The 22,645-nt window shown below is 34.7% G+C and overlaps 2 protein-coding genes across 3 annotated transcripts; both read left to right on the top strand.

Moving 5' to 3' along the window:
• Positions 1-10,400: 10,400 nt before the first annotated feature.
• LOC141708229 (uncharacterized) lies at positions 10,401-12,511 on the top strand. 2 transcript variants are annotated; one of them, XM_074511745.1, is made up of 5 exons: positions 10,401-10,574; positions 11,530-11,606; positions 11,676-11,773; positions 11,875-12,001; positions 12,072-12,511. In XM_074511745.1, the coding sequence occupies exons 2-5, from the start codon at positions 11,604-11,606 to the stop codon at positions 12,348-12,350; spliced, it is 507 nt and encodes a 168-aa protein (XP_074367846.1). In that variant the 5' UTR covers positions 10,401-10,574; positions 11,530-11,603; the 3' UTR covers positions 12,351-12,511. The 2 variants fall into 2 exon arrangements, with proteins under 2 accessions (XP_074367846.1, XP_074367847.1); XM_074511746.1 differs by having other exon boundaries at positions 10,404-10,574; positions 11,700-11,773.
• A 760-nt stretch (positions 12,512-13,271) lies between these two features.
• Positions 13,272-16,510, top strand: LOC141708228 (uncharacterized). The gene is made up of 6 exons (XM_074511744.1): positions 13,272-13,631; positions 13,860-14,086; positions 14,453-14,563; positions 14,706-14,858; positions 15,017-15,258; positions 15,909-16,510. The coding sequence occupies exons 1-6, from the start codon at positions 13,366-13,368 to the stop codon at positions 16,230-16,232; spliced, it is 1,323 nt and encodes a 440-aa protein (XP_074367845.1). The 5' UTR covers positions 13,272-13,365; the 3' UTR covers positions 16,233-16,510.
• The last annotated feature ends 6,135 nt before the right edge of the window (positions 16,511-22,645 follow it).

The raw sequence follows: 22,645 nt of genomic DNA, 5'->3' as shown, positions 1-22,645 counted from the left end.
GGAAAACTCCAAAAGAGGTCTCATACCGATGAGTCATGGAGTGTCCCTTTCCGAAAAAATGTCTCCTAAGACACCTGAGGAAAGAGAGCGTATGAGTAAGATTCCTTATGCTTCAGAAATAGGATCTATCATGTACGCGATGTTGTGTATGAGGCCTAATGTTGCTTATTCAATTAGTGTGACGAGCAGATATCAGTCCAATCCAGGTGAAGACCACTGGAAAGCAGTGAAAAACATCCTTAAGTACTTGCGAAGGACTCAGGACATTTTTCTTGTTTTTGGCGGTGAATCTGAGTTGAAAATAGAGGGTTATACTGACTCTAGTTTTCAATCAGAGAGTGATAGCAAATCCATGTCAGGGTACGTGTTTACTCTAAACGGTGGTGCGATAAGTTGGAAAAGTTCCAAACAGTCGACAACGGCTGCAAGTGAGGCTGCAAAAGAAGCTGTTTGGATGAGGAAATTTGTTTCTGAGTTGGGAGTTGTTCCTAGCGTCGAAGAGCCTATTGTGTTGTATTGTGATAACAACGCAGCAATAGCACAAGCCAAGGAACCTAGGTCTCATAAAAATTCCAAACATGTCCTGCGGCGCTTTCATCTGATTAGGGAGATTGTTGAAAGAGGGGATGTCAACATCTAGAGAGTTGACACACATAACAACGTAGCAGACCCACTCACAAAGCCATTTTCTCAGAGTCACTTTGATCGTCATAAAGACAAGATGGGTATTAGATACCAAAGTGATTGGCTTTAGTACAAGTGGGAGATTGAAAGGAATATGTCCTAAGTCCAATCATGTATTAGGATTTAGGAATAACTTTTTATGTAATCTGTTTTGATTTCATTGATATTAATAAAAGACTTGTTTTGTTTTTATTACGGGCTCTATCTATTTAAGTGTTTAAATAAGATATACCATAATTTAGAGTAAAGCTTTTTATGGATTATGATGAGATCATAATAGTGAGACCTAAAAGATGATAACTCTAAACTTAAATAGTTCCTGATCATAGGATTACTAACTGGTAATTAATAATCCGTAAAGATCGGTACATACTATGCTTGCTTCATTATGAAGGATGTCTGTTCTCATAGACATTTGTGTGGTGACACTATAGCAAATATGTAGGTGCTTATTATAGAATAAGTTCACTGAACATGACTCGCACAGCTGAACAACTGATGGAGTTCACTCACGTGTCAGCAGTTGTTCATATAGTGATAGTTGTACAAGTATCTTTAGACTTGAGGTCATCATAGTCATCTTGTGTACACTGAACTATGCTTTGGTTTAGTTCTTAGTCTCCAGGGACAATTATTAGGGCTCTACTGGGTATAGGAATTTATACACGAAGATAGTGTATGATCAATAAAGGATCTACCCCTTCCAGTGAAGGAAGCGAATGTTCAAGGCTGATCCACTTATGCTAGTTCAGGAATCTCTGGCCAGAGTGAATGAAATTAGAAAGGAGTTTCTAATTTACATAGAACTGAGCATAGTAAATGGTAAGCAAGTGATTAAATTAGATAGGCTTGACACGAGATCCATGCCTTGTATTTAATCGGGACATTGTAGGGTGGAAGGAGTTTATTGTACGGTAGCTATTCACTGAATAGGTTCTAGGTATTCTAAGCAGTGAATTCATATTATCCGGATAGTCGCGATATGCTGAGAAGTATCCCTCACGATGTAGAATAAATGTGATTAATTAATTAATCATATTTAATAAATTAGAGAATTTATATAAATAATGATAAAATAGTTTTATTATTATTTATTTCTACTACCGGCTTAATATTGAACCTACAGGGTCACACCATAAAAAGAGAATGATTTAATGGTGGAGGAATTAATTAATAATGGCTTATAATTATTTATTTGTGAAATAAATAATTAATTGGCAAATTTAATAATTGATTAAATAAGATTTAATTGATTATAAATTAATTAAGAAAAGTTCTTAATATTATTAATTAAGGATTTAATTTTTTGGAAATTAAATCAAGAGAGAGAATTATTTCTAAAGTGTTTAGAAAAAGGATTAATAATTAAAAGGTGTTTTAATTATTAATGAGAATAATAAATGGGATAATAATAATAATATTTATGGGAAAATTTCAGCTGAAAATTTTGCCTATAAATATACTATTATAAACCCTATTTTTATTCTAACCCCAAAATTTTATAAAACCTAATTCTCTCCACCTCCTCCTCCTCCTTAACGTCGTTTTCTTGGTGGATACCGGTGGAGTGCTTCACGTTTGAGGAGCAGCTGCTAAGGATCTCCGATCGTTGCTTTTGGATCGCATATTAAAGGTTAGTAATCGATCCCTATATTTTAATCACGATTTATATGCTTTTATTTGGATTTTATATGTGTAAAAGTGTTTTTACCATGCCTCCGCTGCGATTAAAATCCAACAAAGCCTGTAGACATAATCTGGATATTTGGAATCTACAAAGCCTGGAGGTTGTTCAACATATACTTCTTCCTCCAATTCTCCATTGAGAAAAGCACTTTTCACATCCATTTGAATGACAGTAAACTTTTTGTGAGCAGCATAAGCCAAAAATATCCTTATGGCTTCCAATCTAGCAACTGGTGCAAATATTTCATCATAATCAATTCCCTCCTGTTGAGAATATCCTTTTGCAACCAGCCTTGCCTTATTCCTTGTAATTATGCCATCACTATCAGTTTTGTTTCTGAATACCCATTTCGTACCAACAACAGATCTGTTCTTTGGTCTTGGCACTAGGGTCCAGACTTTGTTTCTTTCAAATTCATTTAACTCTTCCTGCATTGCTTGCACCCAATCAGCATCTTGAAGAGCTTCTTCCATTTTCTTTGGCTCAGTCTGAGAAAGAAAAGAATTGTAAAGACATTCGTTTGAAGTACCTGTTCTAGTTCTGACACCGGCATCAGGATTTCCAATTATCAAATCAGGTGTATGTGATTTAGTCCACTTCCTTGCAGATGGAATGTTTTCTCTAGAACTGGATGCTCTCCCATGATCCATGTTGTCTTCAATTTCATTTTCTGATGCTCCCCCTGAAACTATGCTCTCTGAGTTGGATTCTTCAGAATTTAGATTTTCAGAACTATCAGAACTTGACGAATCAGAACTTGAAGAGCCAGATGTATGTTCTGATACTTCTTGAGATGTGGTAATATCTTGAGTATGCTCCCCCTGCATAGGTGCATCTTCCTTTGGCGTAGTCACCACAGTTTCAATAACATCAGAGTTTAATCCATCAGAGTTTGCAGTATCAGGACTTATATTGTCAGGATTTTTAGTATCAGAATTTGAGTCTTCGTTTTCAAATCTCAGCTGATCATGATCAATAAAATCTTCAAGTCCAGTAATCTTCTTATCATCAAAAGAGACATTGATAGATTCCATGACCACTCTTGTTCTCAAGTTATAGACTCTGAAGACTTTTGTGGAAAGTGAATATCCAACAAAGATTCCTTCATCAGCTTTTAGATCAAATTTGGATAGCTGTTCAGGATGAGTCTTAAGAACAAAACACTTTCATCCAAATACATGAAAATACTTCAGATTTGGCTTCTTTTTCTTCACCATCTCATATGGTGTCTTTCCTTTCTTGTTAATGAGTGTTGCATTTTGAGTAAAACAAGCAGTTTGCACAGCTTCAGCCCATAAATAGGTTGGAAGCTTTGCTTCTTCAAGCATTGTACGTGCAGCTTCAATGAGAGTTCTATTCTTCCTTTCAACAACTCCATTTTGCTGTGGAGTTCCAGGAGCAGAGTATTCCTGCTTAATTCCATGGTTTTTGCAGAACTCTTCCATTATCAAATTCTTGAACTCAGTGCCATTATCATTCCTTATGGTTTTCACAGAGTCTTTGACCAATTTATCCAGTTGTTTGACATGATCAATCAAGATAGATGCAGTTTCACTTTGTGTGTGCAAGAAATACACCCATGTGTATCTGGTGAACTCATCCACTATGACCAACGCATATTTCTTCTTTGTAATAGACATGACATTCATTGGACCAAATAGATCAACATGTAGTAGGTGATAAGGCTCAAGAATTGATGATTCAGTCTTGCTCTTGAATGAGGATTTTCTTTGTTCAACCTTCTGACAAGAATCACAAAGGCCATCAGGAGCAAATACTGACTTTGGCAGTCCTCTCACAAGATCTTTCTTGACTAATTCATTTATATTGTTGAAATTTAAATGAGAGAGTTTCTTGTGCCAATTCCAGCTTTCTTCATTTGATGCTCTACTCATCAGACAGATTGTAGAACCATCAGTACTTGTTGAAAGCTTAGCTTCATAAATATTACCACGCCTGTATCCTTTCAGAACAACTTTGCCTTTAGATTTACTCACAACTTCACAGTGTTCTTCAAAGAAATCAACATGATAACCTCTGTCACAGATTTGACTTATACTCAACAGATTGTGTTTAAGTCCTGAGACCAGAGCTACTTCTTTAATTATGACATTCCCAAGATTGATATTGCCATATCCCAATGTTTTTCCAATGTTGTCATCTCCATATGAAACACTTGGGCCAGTTTTCTCCACAAAGTCTGATAGCAGGGCTTTAATTCCAGTCATATGTCCTGAACATCCACTGTCCAGAACCAGGATGTTTTTCCTGTTGCCCTACAATCACAAAGACCACTAATGATTAGTTTTAAGGACCCAGACTTGCTTGGATCCTTTGGCCTTATCAAGTTTGTTAACATTTGCAGCGGATTTAGCATCAGAGTTTGTGTTAACAATTTTCTTACTTACACTATCAAACTTTGAATCAGAATTTACACTAGAAGGAACAATGGAAACTTTCTTTAAAAAAAGGTTTTATTTGATAATAATCATAGTACAAACTATGATATTCCTTACAAGTATAAATGGAATGCCATAAACTGCCACAATGAAAACAAGGATTCTGTGGCTTATATCTAACAGACTGACTCTTAACTCCTGACTTTGAAGGTAAGGAGTTTATGTTCTTATTTTTCCTGCAAAAAGAGGCCAGATGGTTAGAACTTCCACAGTTATGACACGTTTTCCTAGGAGCTTTAGGAACAGGCTTATAATCATTGCTTTTATTCACACCTTCCTTTCCATTCCTATTTTTCCTAGGTGATTTTACCTTGTTTGCATTCTTAACATCTTTCAGCTTATGCTTAAGCTGCTTCTTAGTCATTAAACCTGTGTTTACTTCAGTTGTCTTTTCCTGTTTAAGTTTGTCAGAAGTTAATCCCTCTTTAACTTCTGATTTCTCATTATCAGACTTTACAGTTACAAACTTAACAGGTTTTAACTTTGGCTTTTGCTTAACAACAGGCTTAATTTCTACAGTTCCTTTATCATTCTTATCCTCTCCATAACCTAAGCCCTCTTTCCAATTTTCACTACTTAGCAAATTTTGAGTTGTTCTGCCAGAGTTAGTCCAAGTCCTGATAATCTCTCTTTCCTTTTCTAACTCAGTTTTTAGAGATTCATTCATTTTTATTACTTCATCCCTAACATAAAAAGCATCATCTCTATCCTTCTGAGTTTGATGGAACATAACTAGCTCTTTTTCTAATAAATCATTTTTTTTCTTAAAAGCAAGATTTTCAGAGGTTAATCTTTCACATGTTAAAGTTTGATCTCTATAACTAACAAACATGGTTTTAAGATATCTTCTCAACTCATTAATATCATCAGTATGAAAAGCATAAGTAGTCTGAGGTACCTTTGATTCAGCAGTTTCAGAACTGCTTTCAACACTTGCTTTATCAGCATTTGCCATCAAAGTATAATTCTCCTCACTTTCAGAGTATGAGGTGTCTGTCCAGCTTTTCTTCTTTGTGACAAGAGCCTTGCCTTTGTCACTCTTCACTTTCTTGCAATCAGGAGATATGTGGTCTTTCTCACCACAGTTATAGCATTTGACATTGGTATAATCTCCTCTGTCAGACTTTCCTCCTCTGCCCTCAGATCTTCTGAAATTCTTCTTATCAGAATTTGTGCCTTTCCTGGAAAACTTCTTTCCCTTCCTAAACTTCCTGTATGCAATCTTTGTGATCCCTTTCACCATAAGAGCACACAGCTTCATCATCTCCTCATCAGCATCAGTCTCACGCAAGCTTTCAGAATCTGAGTCATCATCACTTTCAGAACATGATGACTCAGTATCAGACTTTGTGAAAAGAGCTTTACCCTTGTCTTTCCTTGAGGTAGCTGCCTTGGGGGATTCTTCTTCAGCCTTAAGAGCAACTGTCCTTGACTTTCCTCCTTTCCTCTTGCTTCTTTGTTCCATCTCAAGTTCGTGAGTCTTGAGCATTCCATAAATTTCATCAAGAGTTGTTTCATCAAGATTGTAGTTGTCTCTTATTGTTGTTGCCTTCAAATCCCAGCATTCAGGAAGAGCTAACAGGAATTTAAGGTTTGAATCTTCAAGATCATACTCCTTATTAACCAGTGACAAATCATTCAAGAGTTTGACAAATCTATCATATAAATCAGTCAATGACTCATTAGCCTTTGAGTCAAAGTGTTCATACTCTTGAGTGAGTATTGTCTTCCTGTTCTTTTTAATTGTATCAGTTCCCTGACACCTCGTTTCCAGAGCATCCCATATCTCATTTGCAGTCTTGCAGTTAATTACCCTGTTTGACATTACATTATCAATGACACTATGCAGTAAGTGTCGTACCTTAGCATCCTTAGCAATTGATGCGATATCTTCAGCAGTATAATCACTCTTCTCCTTTGGTACAGTCTTTGCTGCTTCACCTGCAACTGCAACAGCGAGCTTGGTTGGTTTGTGAGGTCCTTCCTTAATTCTATCAAGATATTCTGGATCTGTGGCTTCCAGAAATATGGTCATCCTCACCTTCCATATGGCATGTTCAGATAGTCTCAGTATGGGAACTCTGATAGTCTCATGCCGACTTTGAATTTGTGTCTTTGGAGGTTCTTCAGTTTTGGTAGGCTTAGTTGGAGTTTCTGCGTCAGACATGATTGTGTTTGGATCTTAAACTATTTGTGCGTTAACAGATAGGCTCTGATACCACTTGTTAGGTCACACACACACTGTAGAGGGGGTGAATACAGTATAAAGTACAATCAAATCGAACTTTAATAACTCAAGTAATAGAAAACAAACTTTATTGAAACAATAAACTCTGTTACAGTATGGAATTGTTACCTCTCAGTGATGAACAAATATCACGAGAGCTGCTAGGGTTACAATGAATAATCTTCTCGTATATGATAACACTTATAATGTAAACCCTATGTCTATGTTTATATACTACACAGTTACAAGATAATCGTTAATTGATATGGAATATAATTCTGCTTCCTAAAATATATCAATCAGATATCTTTTCTTCCAAGTATTCTATTCTTCATAAAATTCCTTCTTCATACATATCTCTTCTTATGTTTGTCTCGATCTTCTTTCCTATAATCAGCTGTTGTCCTTATCTGAACGTCCTTCAGTACTTAAGTTCTGATATCCATCTTCTGATGATTATCTCCTGATAATATAAGTACTGATATCCTTAAGTCCTGACTTCCAGTAAGTACTGATTTATCCTGTTTAAGTAAGATCTGAAAACTAAACATAAATCATATTAGCCATGACATTATCAAATATATCTAACAATCTCATTAGAAAAGAAGCGGAAGCAAAAACAGTCTTTACCTGATGCTTGTAACTATTTAAACTCTGTAAATCTCCTAATGTATAAAAGTTGTAATTGTGTCAATTTTTATGTATTAATTTTATTTTCCATTAAAACTTGGGGTTAGTCTTGTTAACAGACATGAATTTGTGTTAAACAATCTTCTCACAAATTTGGGGAGATTGTTGTGCAAGACATGCCTGTACTTTAACAAGACTAAGTCAAATTGACAACCCTAAGTAAGTTGTATTGTAATCTTAGTTTGTATTTCGTATTGTAACATTTAAAGTCTGTAAAAATGATCAAGAGCGGACTGGAGTCTTTTTCTGTAAACAATATCAAGCCTAAGAATTATATCTGGAAGAAGATCAAGAAGATCATGCCTCAGAAAAATTATGAAGAAGCTTGGAGTTGAATAAATCTGATTTGAGAAAAATGTTCTAAGTCAAGGTCTCTACAAGTCACAGATTTGGTGTTATAAAGAAGTCATTCGAGAACTCCAGAATGACTTATAGAGAACTAGAGAACTCAGAGATATCGACAAGTCAAGTTGAAGACATAAAGATTGGAGATATCGACAAGTCATTTCTTCACTAGAGAACTCTTATCGACAAGTCAAATATCATTAGAAAACTCTGAGTTATCGACAAGTCAAATATCATTAGAGAACTCTGAAATATCGATAAGTCAATTATCACTAGAGAACTCTGAGATATCGACAAGTCAAATATTACTAGAGAACTCTGAGTTATCGACAAGTCAGTTAGTCAATAAAGAACTCAGAGATGTCTATAAGCCAAAGTGAAGACATGAAGTAGAGAGATCTCGACAAGCTTAATTCTCTTATAGAGAACTCAGAGACCTCTACAAGTCAAATCAACTTTAGAGTAATGAGAGATCTTGATAAGCCAATATACTTATCGAGATGTCAAGTTCTCTATATACCAAACTGGAGATCTCGAGGTAAAACTCAAAGTACAAAGTGCAGACCAGTTCAATATCCAAGATTAACAATCAACAAACAATCCAACTAGTTGGATTGACAAGTCTACAAAAAGCAGTTTGAAGAGTATGCAAGATCAAGGGTGAAGATTAACTGACAAAGAAAGATCAAAGTTAACACAATATGCAAAGATATGCTAAGCCAGAAATGGGAGATATATTTTTCCTAAAATGGAATTATTAGTGAAAGTTTACTAAAGTGAATAACATCTCTTATTACACACTGTGTAAACCAGTGGTTAACTATCATATAAAGTTAACACTGGTCCTTTGTTAGATGTAACAATTAGATCAGAAAATTCTAGTATTCTCTCAAAAAAGAAGCTAAGCTCTTTATCAACAAGAGCCTGGAAATTTCGTAGCAAAACCTTCTTAATTTTAATATAAAATTAATTGAGTTTTGAAAGATATGTGTTCTTTACTGTTATTGTTCAAGTTCAGTCTTAACATATTTTACTACAAGATTTGATTTACCTTGTTCACAACCATAAACACTTCAAGAAAAGCAGAAAAACATAAAAACACATTCACCCCCCCCCCCCCCTCTATGTGTAATTCATTACCTAACATTGAATCCTTGAAACCCTAAGTCAGAGAGATAATCTTATTACTCTTGAGTTACTTCCATGTTTTATTGTTAGAATTGTTCTTATAGTTACTTGATGAGCTGTTTCGCTAATATTATTTTGTGTTGATCTAACATTGGTAGTTGAGTAAGAAGATGGCCCGAATTAGGCGCACTGTTCGTAAGAGTGTCTATAACGGTCCCTTCTGTACCGTTAGGTTTCAGGTGTCAGATCAGGTAACTGTTGAATGTAAGAAATCGTTGAATATTTTTGGCAATGAAATCTTTGAGTTCAGATATAATGGGGTTATCTGGAAATTTCAAGTTGGAATTGTAATTCTAATATTTTCAAAAGGGTTGTAATAATATTTATAATTCTTGTTGTTAGTTATAATCTTGTCTTATACTTTATTATTTATCGGTCCTTATAGGTTTTCGGGGTGTTAATTATCATTATTGCATAGTTTAATTATTGTAAATGTGTCGTTGGTCCTCAGTCTTAACGGACTATGAGTGTGAGGGCGTCACAATAACGATTGCAATGGATTTGAAATGATATTATTTTAGTTGTTTGAGCGATTTAAGAAATTTGAAATATGAAAAAAAATGCTTAGTTCTCTGCTATAACAAGTTACGCCGAAGAAAGGAGGTTTAGTTGTTATGCCCCGTTTTGACATAGCTAAATGTTTCGTCATATCTAATATTATCTTTTTATATTATTTTTTTATTAATTCATATTAATAGAAATTACTTAATTGCCAAGACACATCTTTTTCTGAAAGGAGTGAAGAATCAATATTAGTTAATTAGTATGATTTTTTTTTTGAATGATATCTTTTAAATCATGAAAATACCACAATACCAAGATTAAATCAAATTCAATTAATAATTATTCACATTAACAAAATTTATCCTTAAAATCTCTTGAATTTAAGCATTTTACAAAAAAAAAATTGATACATCAATATAAATTGATAAACTTTCCAAATCTTGCACCTTTATTTTCATATACCCTAATCCCAAAAACAATCATATTCGCACAAAAATCGCCATAATATGTCGAACAACAAATCCAAAAGTATTTGAAATCTCTTTTCTTAATAGAACATCTTTATTTGTAAACTAAAAAAAATGTCAAAATAACATTAATTCCGAAGTAAAGATTGATTTATTTCAAAAGCCAAACAACCCCTAGTCTTTCATCAAAACGACGTCAGATACTTCCTGCCTGGCTTTTGTGTGCTAATCAGCAGTGCTTTCAAGCTTGAGGATAAATTTATTGTACCTACAACTACAAGCGCAATAAACTTGAGAAGCCGTTAATCCTGTTATTTGCTGACGTAAGAAGACCACCTCCTCTTATTCTCACTTCTATATTATTTAATTGTTCTGCAAAGGTTTCACTTCTTGTATTTGTAGCTAATTGAATCCGTCGATTATATATTAGGATTTGATCTTTAACAACACCAATTTACATATTATAATTTATGTGTTTAGTTTTCTAATTATACATTTTTTTTTATTTTTTGATGATTGGATCGACAATTGTGTATCTTGTTATTAGGTAATTGGTTCCTTTTGTTCCAGTACAAAGACGAGTCTTTTTTTAGTAATGGATATTCTGATTGTTTGTGCATTATTTTAATTGTTATCATTTTTAGCTTGAAATGTTATATAGTATCACAGTTCCCTTTTGATTTTCTCGCGTGTATTCTTGTTTCGAGTTGTAGCATCCTGATCTAATGCTGTTATTGAAAGACTAAAAGTAGACCATTTAAAGCTTGTACATTTAGTTGATATTAAAGTGTGATTCTTGCTGATAAAGGACTGATGTGTAATGAAATGTTAATTTATGGACAAAGTTTAAGGCATAATACATGAACTAAGCGTAAAAATATGAAAGAGTACAAATTAAGTGTATAATGATGTTTCTGAAGAATATGAATAGGCTTTAGGAATCAATTGGCCAGGTTGAGATTACTTTACATTGGTATGAATGCAATGAAGGAAGGAATGAAAATTATGTTTACTCGCAAAATAGTATAATTAGAATTCATCATCTTTTACATTCGTTGGTTCCCACCGAGTGACGTGTTAGCTGAATGAGGACTTGTACATTAAACACCTGTCTTTGTAATGGTTAGGGTTTTGAATAATATGATACTCTATGCTGGTCCTGTTTGGTTAGAAGCTTATTGTTGTGCAAACATGGGTGTGATAGTTGATTGTTAGTACATGGTTGAAAAATTAATAAATATATTCACTTTTTGGTACTCTGTTTAAATTTGTGTGCAGGGGGAACCTATCTGAGACAGTTTGTTTCCTGTTCTTGCGGTGGACAATCAGTCAGTAGATTTTTGCGCAGTGATATGGTAGCTCGACTGCTATTATTTTTTTGTTGTCTGTTTAGAAGAGAGTCTGCCTCCTTAACAAGTTAGTAGTGTTCTTTTGCTTATTTATTACAGGACCCCAATAATTTTATGGGCGAGAATTGTGAAAGCAGACTTTACGTTGGGAATCTTGATTTTAGGATAACAGAGTAAGGGCAATATGTGTTTGAGTCACATTCCTTCATGATTTTTCCGATTTTTAATTGGTTTTCCTTGATACCGTTTCATGAATATATTCTCATATCTTCAGGGCTGCGCTAATTAAAATGTTTTCACCATATGGAACTATTATATGTGAGGACTTCCTATGGCATAAGCGGGGTCCAAAACGCGGAGAGCCTCGTGGCTATGCTTTTGTCCAGTATCGCACGGTAGAGGTAAGTTTCTCATTCTCCTCTCATTTTTTGTAAGCAGTGCCTGAAGTTCAATTTTAAAGTGAGCATGCAGGAAGCTAAATTAGCTAAGGAAAAGGTGCATGGAAAGTTGGTGTATGGCCGTCCTTTGGTTGTTCGTCTTGCTAGTGAGAAATACTTGGTAGAAGGTGCAGAAAGTTCAGACAAAGCCATCGACACAAAGAAACCAGGCGTTGCTGGAAACTCTTCAGCACAAATGATCCGAAGTGCTAAAATTGCTGCAATCAAGAACAAATTAAAAGACATGGGAGAAAAGAGCCACGAGTCGAAGAGGCTAAAAAAAGATGAAGCTGGTCCTGTGAACAAGACTTGATTCTTCAGCTAATAATGAGTTGAGAATACAAAAAGAAAATGCTTGTGTACCTTTAACTTGGAAGTTAAGTACTTACTCTTATGTATTACGGAAAATCGACGAAAGAATTTGCTGTAAGCTTTTTCTCAAAGATTAATAACATTTGATATATTGTGGCACAACACCAATTTTAGTACCAAGTTTTTTTTATACAACTGCAGTTGATTGCTTGAATACTAAACATGAGGACAACCAATGAGGACAACCAATGTTTCTATCCTTTTTGTCTGTGTTCCTTTTTTCAAATCAAATTCATTCATCATATCAAATCCGGGCAGCACTGTTAATTCTCTTGTAACAAAAAAAACTAAAAGAAAAGTACAGATTTTTCCATTGTAAAAATTTCTGGCCTGCAGAAAAATTATTGGAAAGCTCCAAAACATTGCACATTTTTTAATTGATAATTTGATATTATTCAGCAAATAAACGAAGAAACATACTCCCTCCGTCCCTCCCATTTGTTTACACTTTCCTTTTTTGGATGTCCCATCCAATTGTTTACATTTCAAAACTTTCCAAAAATAGTAAGGTTTTTATAATTTTTAAAATAACTACATCCACTACTTCTTTCCACTATACTCACTTTATATATATAATATTAATCGATCCCACTACTTTACTCACTTTTTTAACTTTCCTCCATTATTTTATCATTTTTCTTAAACTCCGCGCCCCTCCCAAATGTAAACATTCGGGAGGGACGGAGGGAGTACATTTTTTGCAATAGTGATACAATGTGCCGTAAAATACTTATGTTAGACGAAATTTGAATTTTTTCATTTGTTAATTGTTACTAATACGTACGAAGTTTGACTTTTTTCGTTTGTTAATTGTTACTAAAAATAGAGCGACTAATTTTGTGCATTTAGTACTAATCGTATAATTAAGCTACTTCCTGGTTCCTAATTTAACCTGAACCCAACGCATCACTCGTGAGTGCCTACAAAATTGCAATTTCGGTGCCGGAGCGCTGGTAATGGCGACCAATCATTTGTATTTACAGCAAGTAATTACAGCTTCGCAGCAACCTCAAACAACTAGAATTTCCAATTTGTCAAACAGAGCATTTTTTCAAACCCATTCTAAAAATGCTTTTATTTTGCGACCTCACACATACCCTTTAAACATCAATTCAAATCGGTGTTTTAAAGTAAGATCTCAATTGAGATTGCCTCTCATTTCTTCGACTGATCAATGGGGCAACTGGACTTCTCTCTTTGCTATCGGCGCTTTCGGTATCTGGTAACTTACTCAACAACTCTTTAAGCTCACTTCAAGTACCTATGTACTTTATCGGATAGGCGGATTTTATTCATTTATAAGGCTAAAAATAGACTGCCCGTATTATGTTTGGACCGAAAAATTTATTTATTTGACGAGGTTATTTATTTATTGAGGTTTGCTGAATGTTTGTGTATTTTATAAGTATGATAGGTTTTTTGTGTATGTTAATTTTGTTAATTGATGAAGGTCGGAGAAGACCAAGATTGGAAGCTCATTAAGTGGTGCATTGGTGAGCACATTAGTTGGACTTGCTGCTAGTAACTTGGGGATTGTTTCTTGTGAAGCGCCTGCTTATAACGTTGTTTTGGAGTATCTACTCCCTTTAGCTGTTCCATTGCTGTTATATAGAGCAGATTTACGTCGAGTTATACAGTCCACGGGGACACTGCTTTTGGCGTTCTTGATCGGGTCAGGTAACTCTTGTGAAATTCCCCAGGGTTTCTATTATGAAATTATGAACAATATAGTGTTAAGAGACTAGCTTGTTTGTTAACGTGCGGTTGAGACTAAAGAGATCTGCCAAATACAGTGATACATTTTCTCTTTCGTGGAAACTCAGATATTCTGATTCATGAATATGTGTTAAAAGTTTATTACACTATCTTGTTGATCAGGAACAACAAGTTAGCTAATTTGTATTGTGTAGTAGTAACACTTCAGTATGTAATGAGTATTATATATTGATGATCATTCTCATAGTATAAAGTTTTTTTCTGGGTTTGTGTCCCCGCAATTTTAGTGATGTGCTAATGTGTCTTCTTTCTGTTCTTATATTACAGTTGCAACAACTGTTGGGACTATTTTAGCTTTTCTAATAGTGCCAATGCGAGGGCTTGGTCAGGATGGTTGGAAGATAGCAGCTGCATTGATGGGTAGACACATTGGGGGAGGTAATGTGTGAAAAACTATCTCTTTTAGGTTTCTTATAAAATGTTGCAAATATGTACTGTATTTTGCTTTACTTGTATATTAATCCTTTGTTTGTGCCAAGCCTTGCACTGAATTGTGTTAAAATGTCTGATTTTTTTGTAGCTGTAAATTATGTTGCGATTGCTGAAGCCCTCGGGGTCTCTCGGTCAGTTTTAGCTGCTGGACTAGCTGCTGATAATGTTATCTGTGCAGTATACTTTACAACATTGTTTGCTCTAGCTACTAATATTCCTCCTGAGGCGGCATCATCAACTGGTGTGTGGTAATCTATTTTAATCCAATTAGGCTTCTATTAAACCAACATTTGTCTCATAGCAAAACCTTCAAATCAAACTACTCCATAAAGAGGAGGCTTGTGAAGAATGCTTTTAAAACAGTTTGCAGCTCTAACTAATTGTAGAACTGTTTGATAGATGTTGGAAATGGTAACGAATCAAAATCCAACAACCAGCTTCCTGTACTCAAGAGTGCTACAGCTCTTGCAGTATCCTTCGCCATCTGCAAAACTGCCAATTTTCTCACTAATTATTTCAGAATTCAAGGAGGTAGTCTGCCAGCCATTACAGCAATTGTCGTGATTCTAGCAACTGCATTACCAAAGCAGTTTGCCCAGCTTGCACCTTCTGGGGAGGCTATGGCAATGATTCTTATGCAGGTGAAGTTTCTGTTTTGTTTCTTCTACATTTCTATACAACTCTAGCTTGATAAAATTATGAGTGGCATGTCTTGTTTTCCTTACAAATGATAGAACTTTTAAAAGAAAGTGGTTTCAGTTGGGAATTTCAATTAAACAAGAACATTATATGTCGGATGTCTAATGAATGTCTAGAGCAGCTTATAACTGCAATACCTGTAATGCTAATTAGTATTTATAAACATGTATAGATAACTGTACATCTATGGATCACAACCTCCACACTTTGAATTTCTATGCCAAATAAACACTTGGTTTTGGCCAAGTGCTGCAAAGCTAAATCTTTACGGTCTACATATCTATCTTCATGTTTTCAAGTCCAGTAGGCGGTAATGCCACGCGGAGCTAGTAGAGCCATTTTTTAATTTGCTTCGACCGAGATCTCATTCTTTTTTAACAAATGTACAACACTTCTGCACTTTGTTGTAATTGTTTTCAAGAAAAACCTAAACAAGTTACCTATATCATATATTTCTTACTCTATGCTTGCTCTTTTTTACTTGGTTATGTTGGTGTATTTTTTTGTTGGAGAAACTCTTCATTCTGGATCGATGCATTCATCATCAGGGTTTATAAGTTGAGCCCACTGTCTCTCTGTTGTTCTATATCAGGTATTCTTTGCTGTGGTGGGCACAAGTGGGAGCATATGGAATGTCATTAATACTGCTCCCAGTATCTTCCTATTTGCTCTTATCCAAGTATCAGTCCATTTAGCTGTGATCCTCGGGGTTGGAAAATTTCTTCGGTTAGACTTGAAGCTACTTCTTTTAGCATCCAATGCTAATGTAGGAGGCCCTACAACAGCTTGTGGAATGGCGACAGCCAAAGGGTGGAACACTTTGGTCGTGCCAAGTATTCTTGCTGGGATTTTTGGCATTGCAATTGCAACATTCCTTGGCATTGGTTTAGGAGTTGCAGTGCTTAAATACATGTAAAATAGGATTCTGTATTGTTTGAAATCTAATTTGTTTTGTAAAATGTTGCTAGGTGTGGCGGTGGGGGTGTTTTTTTTTAAATAGTTAGGGCTTATATGCCTTATAAATAAGTATATGTTCCGGAACATTAGATGAGACGACAAGAGATAACCTCTTATCAGTTGAGTTCTCCCATCGAGCTCGGCGGGTAGGTAATATGGCTGCATGTAACATTGTAATCTAGAAGTATTTCTTTGTACTTTGTAGTATGTATGAGTTGCCTTAAGCATTTTGGCTGATGTCTGACCTCCGAGGCTATTTATATAGTATATACCATCACTCAGTTTTACGTTTTATGCAGAAAAAAGAGTCAAAAACATGATCAAGTGATATAAAAAATAGTCTGTATACTAAAGAATGATTTGCAGGTATATGGTGGCGAGGAAAATCCTTCTAGCACTTGGAGCGACTCTGGATCTGGCATCAATAAATAGCTGATCCTGTCTGATCAGAGCACCGGTTCCGGCATTCTTTTTTTCTTTTTGACAAACGGAAGGAAAAGACTGACCTATTTGGTGTAATCAAAGGTGGAATGAGAATAAAACATAAATTTAGGCAAGTAGATGCAGAACACACATATGAGATATACAATAAACACATAAGCGTTCTTTGGAGCGAAGTTTCTGCTAATTGATTGGTGTATCTGTCCTGTCTAGATCGGGGCTTTCTTTCATAACCTTGCCTCCCAACTGCTGTTGCTGCCTGACGGGGGAAGGGGGGATATGACTTGGAAGCTGCCTTTTCTTGTCAGCCCAATGAAGATGGCATGAATAGTTGGAGTTGGTGCTTCTCCGTTCAAGTGCTTTATGGGTTGTCTAAGTCCTTACGATTTATGTTTATCCCCTTACGATTTATGTTTATCCCCGGCAATTTTCGCGAAGGACTCTCTTTAACAGAATATATTATTTCTTGCTACTCGAAGCTTTGCCTTCATCTCTTGCCAAGTAGCTATTGGTGGTTGTCCCAATTTTCTTATATCACCTTCAAAACCGTTCCACCGCAACTCAATGCCTATATTGCATTTGCGGGTAAAAGAGTAATTGAACAAACATTGAATAAAACAGTGCCTGAGGGTTCATAGGCGGCTGAATATTTATTCCAGAAGAGCTTATTCGATCTAATTGTACCACGTAATCTTTTAAAAAGCCAAATGAGTGAGTTATTTTAGCTCCACGCTTTCTTTCATTTGAGATGGGATTGCACATGTTTATGGATTGAACGATATTCAAATTGGTGAAATGGTTGAATTTGCTAGCATGAGCTTCTTCGGATCAAAGCCCGTATTCTTCCACTATCGTATTCTCTTTCGAACTACAATTAGGTATTCAAGATAGAAGAACATGCATTAAAAGCCAATAAAAAGCTTATGGGGGCTTTTCACCTGAACTGAGACCCCGAGATGCCGATTGAGACTCGGAGATGCCCATTTCACTGCCCGAAAATAAAGAAAAAGGCGAACATTCTCTGGCGCAAATGATGTTACTAAAAGAGGGCATAGCTTCTTTTCTCCTCATAAGGACATGAGGAACTACAACAGGCAAGATCAACACAAGCTCCTAGCTCATTAAAACAGCAGGAAATCCTAAGGATGACTGATATGAAAAATGATGTAGATGGAGAAGGCAGCAATTGATTGTTTGAAGCGGAGACCATGAAATTCTTTCATAGGTGGTATAAACGGGTCGTCGTTGGTTTCTCGATAAAAACTCTCTGACTAAAGGGACAAGGCTTGCGCTAGGCGCTCACGTTTTTTGGCTTCCCTAAAATCGACGGTTTTTAAGTTGGTAAAGACCCGCCCCTTGTTTTAGTCAGAATGAGTCTTCGGATCTTTCTTATCAGTGAACCGGAACATAGTGCATAGGTACTCTTCGATGCAGCGGGGACGAGACGACGTGACATACTACGATGACGTATAAAAGTGCTGCCCTTCGGCTCGAAACACCTTTCCTAGCGACCATCTTTTCATCCACCACATGTTGCATCTTGTTGGGCAATCTACCGACCACCCTAATTGTGTTTAGGATTCCAGTCGACCGAGTGCCCAAAGCTATTGCTCTTCTATTTTTCTATCTCCCATTTATTTATTTTCATCAGTTTTCACTGACTTTATCATATGATATCGCTACGCTCCAATTTATGTCGTACACGAAGTGGGGGGAGAATGAACTCCTTCTTTTATATGTCCGAATGTTGAGCCGATATACCTTGTAAATGGAATACAGCTTAAAGTGTCGTTATTTTCCCCTTCCATCCTACTCCTTCTCCTTTAGGATCGTCGTTGGTAAATAAAGTAGGGATCATCAAAACACCGAACCATCCAATGTAAAGACGGTTTTCCTTTTCGGGCGACTGTAGGACATTTTGATATTGAAAATCATATTTTTGAGTCAGAAACTTACTTAAAAAAATTTCAAAATAAATTAATTTCAACGGCTTGACCTTCGAGGAAGAGGCCTGCGGGACCCCTCCTTCTAGGGCTCCTAGATATTAAAATCTTCATAACCAATCTTCTCACTTATGCTCAACGTCTTCTGGAACCCTTCTTGGCGAAGTAAACAATTCCATCTTCCAACAATAGCTGCTAGTTCTCGACTCCAACAAAATAAAGTATTCAATTTCGTTGAAATTACAAATGATAATAACGAAAGTTTATTTTATTGAACTCTCATCCAAAGGCCGACCTTTGTGGGGATACTATATACTCAAGTGACCATGTGTAGGCCGACCTTTGTGGGATCACTATATACTCAAGTGACCATGTTACGTGTAATTGACCCAATTTTTTTTTTTTATCATTTTCACCAAATTTTCAACTTTTTTTTTATATTTAAATGCTAAAAATTAGTAATTTAATCATTTAATCTACAATTAATTACCATATCACTATAAGCAAAACTAAATCTGGCTCAAATTATGAAAAATTTACTAGAATTATAGTGGCACTTGACCTTTTTTAATGGGAACATTTTATAAAATATAAATATTTATATCTTAAAATTTTTATAAAAAATTATTAATTTTTGAATATATGGGGGCACGTGCTGCTCCTAAATGAATTTGCAGTTATATAAGGTTAACCGAAAATTCCGCCGTTAACAGGATAAATAACTTAACTCAAGTAAAAGAAGTTATAGGATAAAAAATATATTTTTTGTGACAGTGTGTGTTTGTGTTACTTGCGGACTATATATATTTTTTACTGCGTTGAGACATCTCTTCATAAATAATCTTTCATTCTTAAAACTAGGGACCTATACCCGCGATACGTACGATCCTTAACTTATGTAGCATGATTTCTTTTTCATTATTATGTCTAAATATATATTTTCAGAAAATATATTATATTGGTGTATATTAATAATTGTATTTGAATCAATCACGCAAATTTTTGATATATTTTTTTGTTAATGCTAAGGCCTTACTTCCGAAATTTTTATTGGGAAAAGAAGTAAGTGATAAGTAGGTAATTATATTCATCCCAAAACTGGGATCAAAGTTTTCAAGCGAAAGTATGTAAAATTTACATCTATAACCACTTACTTTCGTTCATTTAAAAAATTCGGGAGCACAATTAGGATTGAAAGTGCAACTATTTTACTTACGTTACAATTATTTTCCACCCTTTTTAAAACTCAGGGAGTAAGGGGTAAGATTATTATCGTGATCAATGTTGCTGGCAAAAAGCAAAATACACAATCGACTTGGTAAAAAAAATTCTACATCAAAATTTTATACAATGAAATCCTAAAATGATTCAGGGACACCGGGATTTCTTAGTTTCTACAAAAATAATATAAATTACTGCAATTTTATTTCCTACTCGCTCTTTTTCACAATATTCATGTCGTAGAAGTAAAATCTTCCACTTGTATTTTGAAATAATTTTGGTTGCTTATACTTTATACTAATGCCTTATTATTCTTGATTTGTAGTAAAATATAACTTCGTTTATATTCAATCATAATGTTATATTTTTTATTTGTAATTTGTAATAAAAATTACAATAGTACGTAGCGACGGGTTTAAGATATGTATTAGTATTGTATACTCTGCATGTGGAATAGAGGATTAAAAGTCAATTGTATATATTGTTAATGAAGTAGTGATTTGGATGCAAAACTTCTGGTAAAATATTCCGATTTGATCTTTTCGTGAATAAAAAGTAAGGATTGTAGATCATATATTTATGTCCTATCTTGTAATGTATTTATGATATTTGACTAATCTATTTAAGGTGGGAAAGATATTGAACAAAGATTGGGAGGATGTTGACAACGGTGGAAGGAAGAAACTTTCAGGTTTAATAACAGCGAATATCAGATCAAAAATATTCGGAAGCCTTGTATGACCAAAAAATATTTAATTTATATTATTGCTAAATTGTAATTTAGTTGGATTATGCTTGTTAATAAGACTTATATTTTTTTTGTACAATACATGAGATACCAAAATCTATTTTTTCTGAGTTTGGCCAGCAGTAGTCTCCGACAACAACTCTTCGATGTGGCGATAGTATGTGGCAATGTACTTACAATAGTACTGATAACACAATAAATGGGTTAAGCAGTTTTATGAGGTACCACGAAATTACTTTATATGAACTGGTGCAATTCGATTATTGTAGTGACGGAATGTTCGATGTCAAAATATTCAAAGCAACAACAACGGAGTGTGACCAACCAAAACAAAATGTGACTGATTACTTGAAGATTGAAAAAGAAAAAGAATGGGATGCTGCTGAGTTTGTTTTGGATACCTCGACTATTGAATTTGAAAGGAGTATGGGTTTATGGGGCTTCTAACGCATACAGGAATTTTAGTGATTATTATGCAATGAAAATTTATGGATTTGACATAATTTCAATAAAATTTGATCTGGTATATAGTTCTAATTTTGTGAAAATTGTTAAATTAATTTATCGCACATTTACTTATTATTGACAAATATAATTTTTATAATGTATTTTCAGAGGTTACGAACCGAAATGGAAGGTATTTACCGCAACTGGAGGAATCTAAGCTCTGTTTCGCTTCTGCTTGCGCGTACAAAATTTGAAATAGATCTCAAATGGGAGGGAGATAAATGTTTCTTTGGTAAAGGGTGGTTAGAATTTTTTAAAGCAACAAAAATTGAGAGCGGAGATACATTGGTACTATTTGGATGTCATGCACTGGAAGCAGGCACAGTGTGTTCGGTTATCCTCAAGGGACGTGATGACTTGGATTTGCACCAATCTGGTAATTGACTCTAAATAAATTTATTTTATGGACTTGTTAGTAATTAGAATTCTATGTTTACTTTATAATAGTTAACTAATAAAATTTGGACGATATCGTTGTAAAGTTGAGGTTGCAGTGTCAATAAATATATGAACCATAATGCCTTGTTGCATTTTTATCTATCTTATAAACCAATTATATCACTGTAAAAGTAGCATATATAGAAATGACATTCTAATATCAATTTATAAATATATTGATATGGTAAATTTAGTTTAATATTAGACAAAATAAGGCCGAGCTCTGCTACTGTGCATATATTGGGAGCTTTTGATTTTCCAAAGTTATGAGTAATTTCAATAATTAGAGTTCTATAATTTTTTCTTAATTTTGATATTTGCAGATAATAAAGCAGCTTTTAAGCGGTCATTTTTTAAGATTGTATCATTGACCTTACTCGAAAAAGGGCATCTGGTATAAACTCTTCCTTTCAATTAATACATTGAATTAAATACAATTTATTAATTCGATTTCTGAAAAAAGTAGTAAACAATTTCCTCCTACATTAAGGTTGTTCCGAAAATGAGTAAAGATGGTTATGGAGAAAAGTTACTTTTAGTTAACAAAATCGAAGTGTATGGGAAGCAGTGGAGCATATACTATAATTACATGGAAGGTTATGTGAGCCATCTAAGTGAAATGCTGCAGTGCTTCAAAGTAGTTGAAGACGAAACAATAATTATGACAGTTGATGAGGGCAGTGTGCTTCACTGTCGGATATACCAAAATGATGGAAAGGAGATTGATTATAGTAGTCGGATTACTAGCGATGCAGGAAAGAAATATGGAAAATGGATATGGGCTTTATGGCCTGCATCATCAGGTAGATGAAGTATAGAATTACAGTTTTTATTTATATTTCTCAGTTGGGTCTTGGAACATAATCTCATGTGAGCAATGTAATAGTAATATCAAGAAGCTCAGAAACAACATAAACAAATAAGGAAATTGATAAGGACATCATCGATATAAGTGATGATGATACTAAGTCTGGAGGTAAATAAAAGATCGTATTTTATTAATTTACTATAAAAATTTTGTAAAAGAATGTTAGTGTTAACACAGTTATATATTTGTTTAAATGTCAGAAAATG

The sequence above is a fragment of the Apium graveolens genome, chromosome 2, assembly GCF_009905375.1.
Source record: "Apium graveolens cultivar Ventura chromosome 2, ASM990537v1, whole genome shotgun sequence".
NCBI classification, from domain to species: domain Eukaryota; kingdom Viridiplantae; phylum Streptophyta; class Magnoliopsida; order Apiales; family Apiaceae; genus Apium; species Apium graveolens.
The sequence above is the reverse complement of the archived record's forward strand: the minus strand, read 5'-3'. Positions and strand labels throughout refer to the sequence as shown.

Bases quoted from the DNA above. Each gene is read 5' to 3' on its own strand.
- LOC141708229 (XM_074511745.1), top strand. The intron at 11,774-11,874 runs GTAAGGGCAATA...TCATATCTTCAG, and splicing joins CTTGATTTTAGGATAACAGA to GGCTGCGCTAATTAAAATGT. The intron at 12,002-12,071 runs GTAAGTTTCTCA...GTGAGCATGCAG, and splicing joins TCCAGTATCGCACGGTAGAG to GAAGCTAAATTAGCTAAGGA.
- LOC141708228 (XM_074511744.1), top strand. From the start codon at position 13,366: ATGGCGACCAATCATTTGTATTTACAGCAAGTAATTACAGCTTCGCAG. The intron at 14,087-14,452 runs GTAACTCTTGTG...CTTATATTACAG, and splicing joins GGCGTTCTTGATCGGGTCAG to TTGCAACAACTGTTGGGACT. The intron at 14,564-14,705 runs GTAATGTGTGAA...ATTTTTTTGTAG, and splicing joins GGGTAGACACATTGGGGGAG to CTGTAAATTATGTTGCGATT.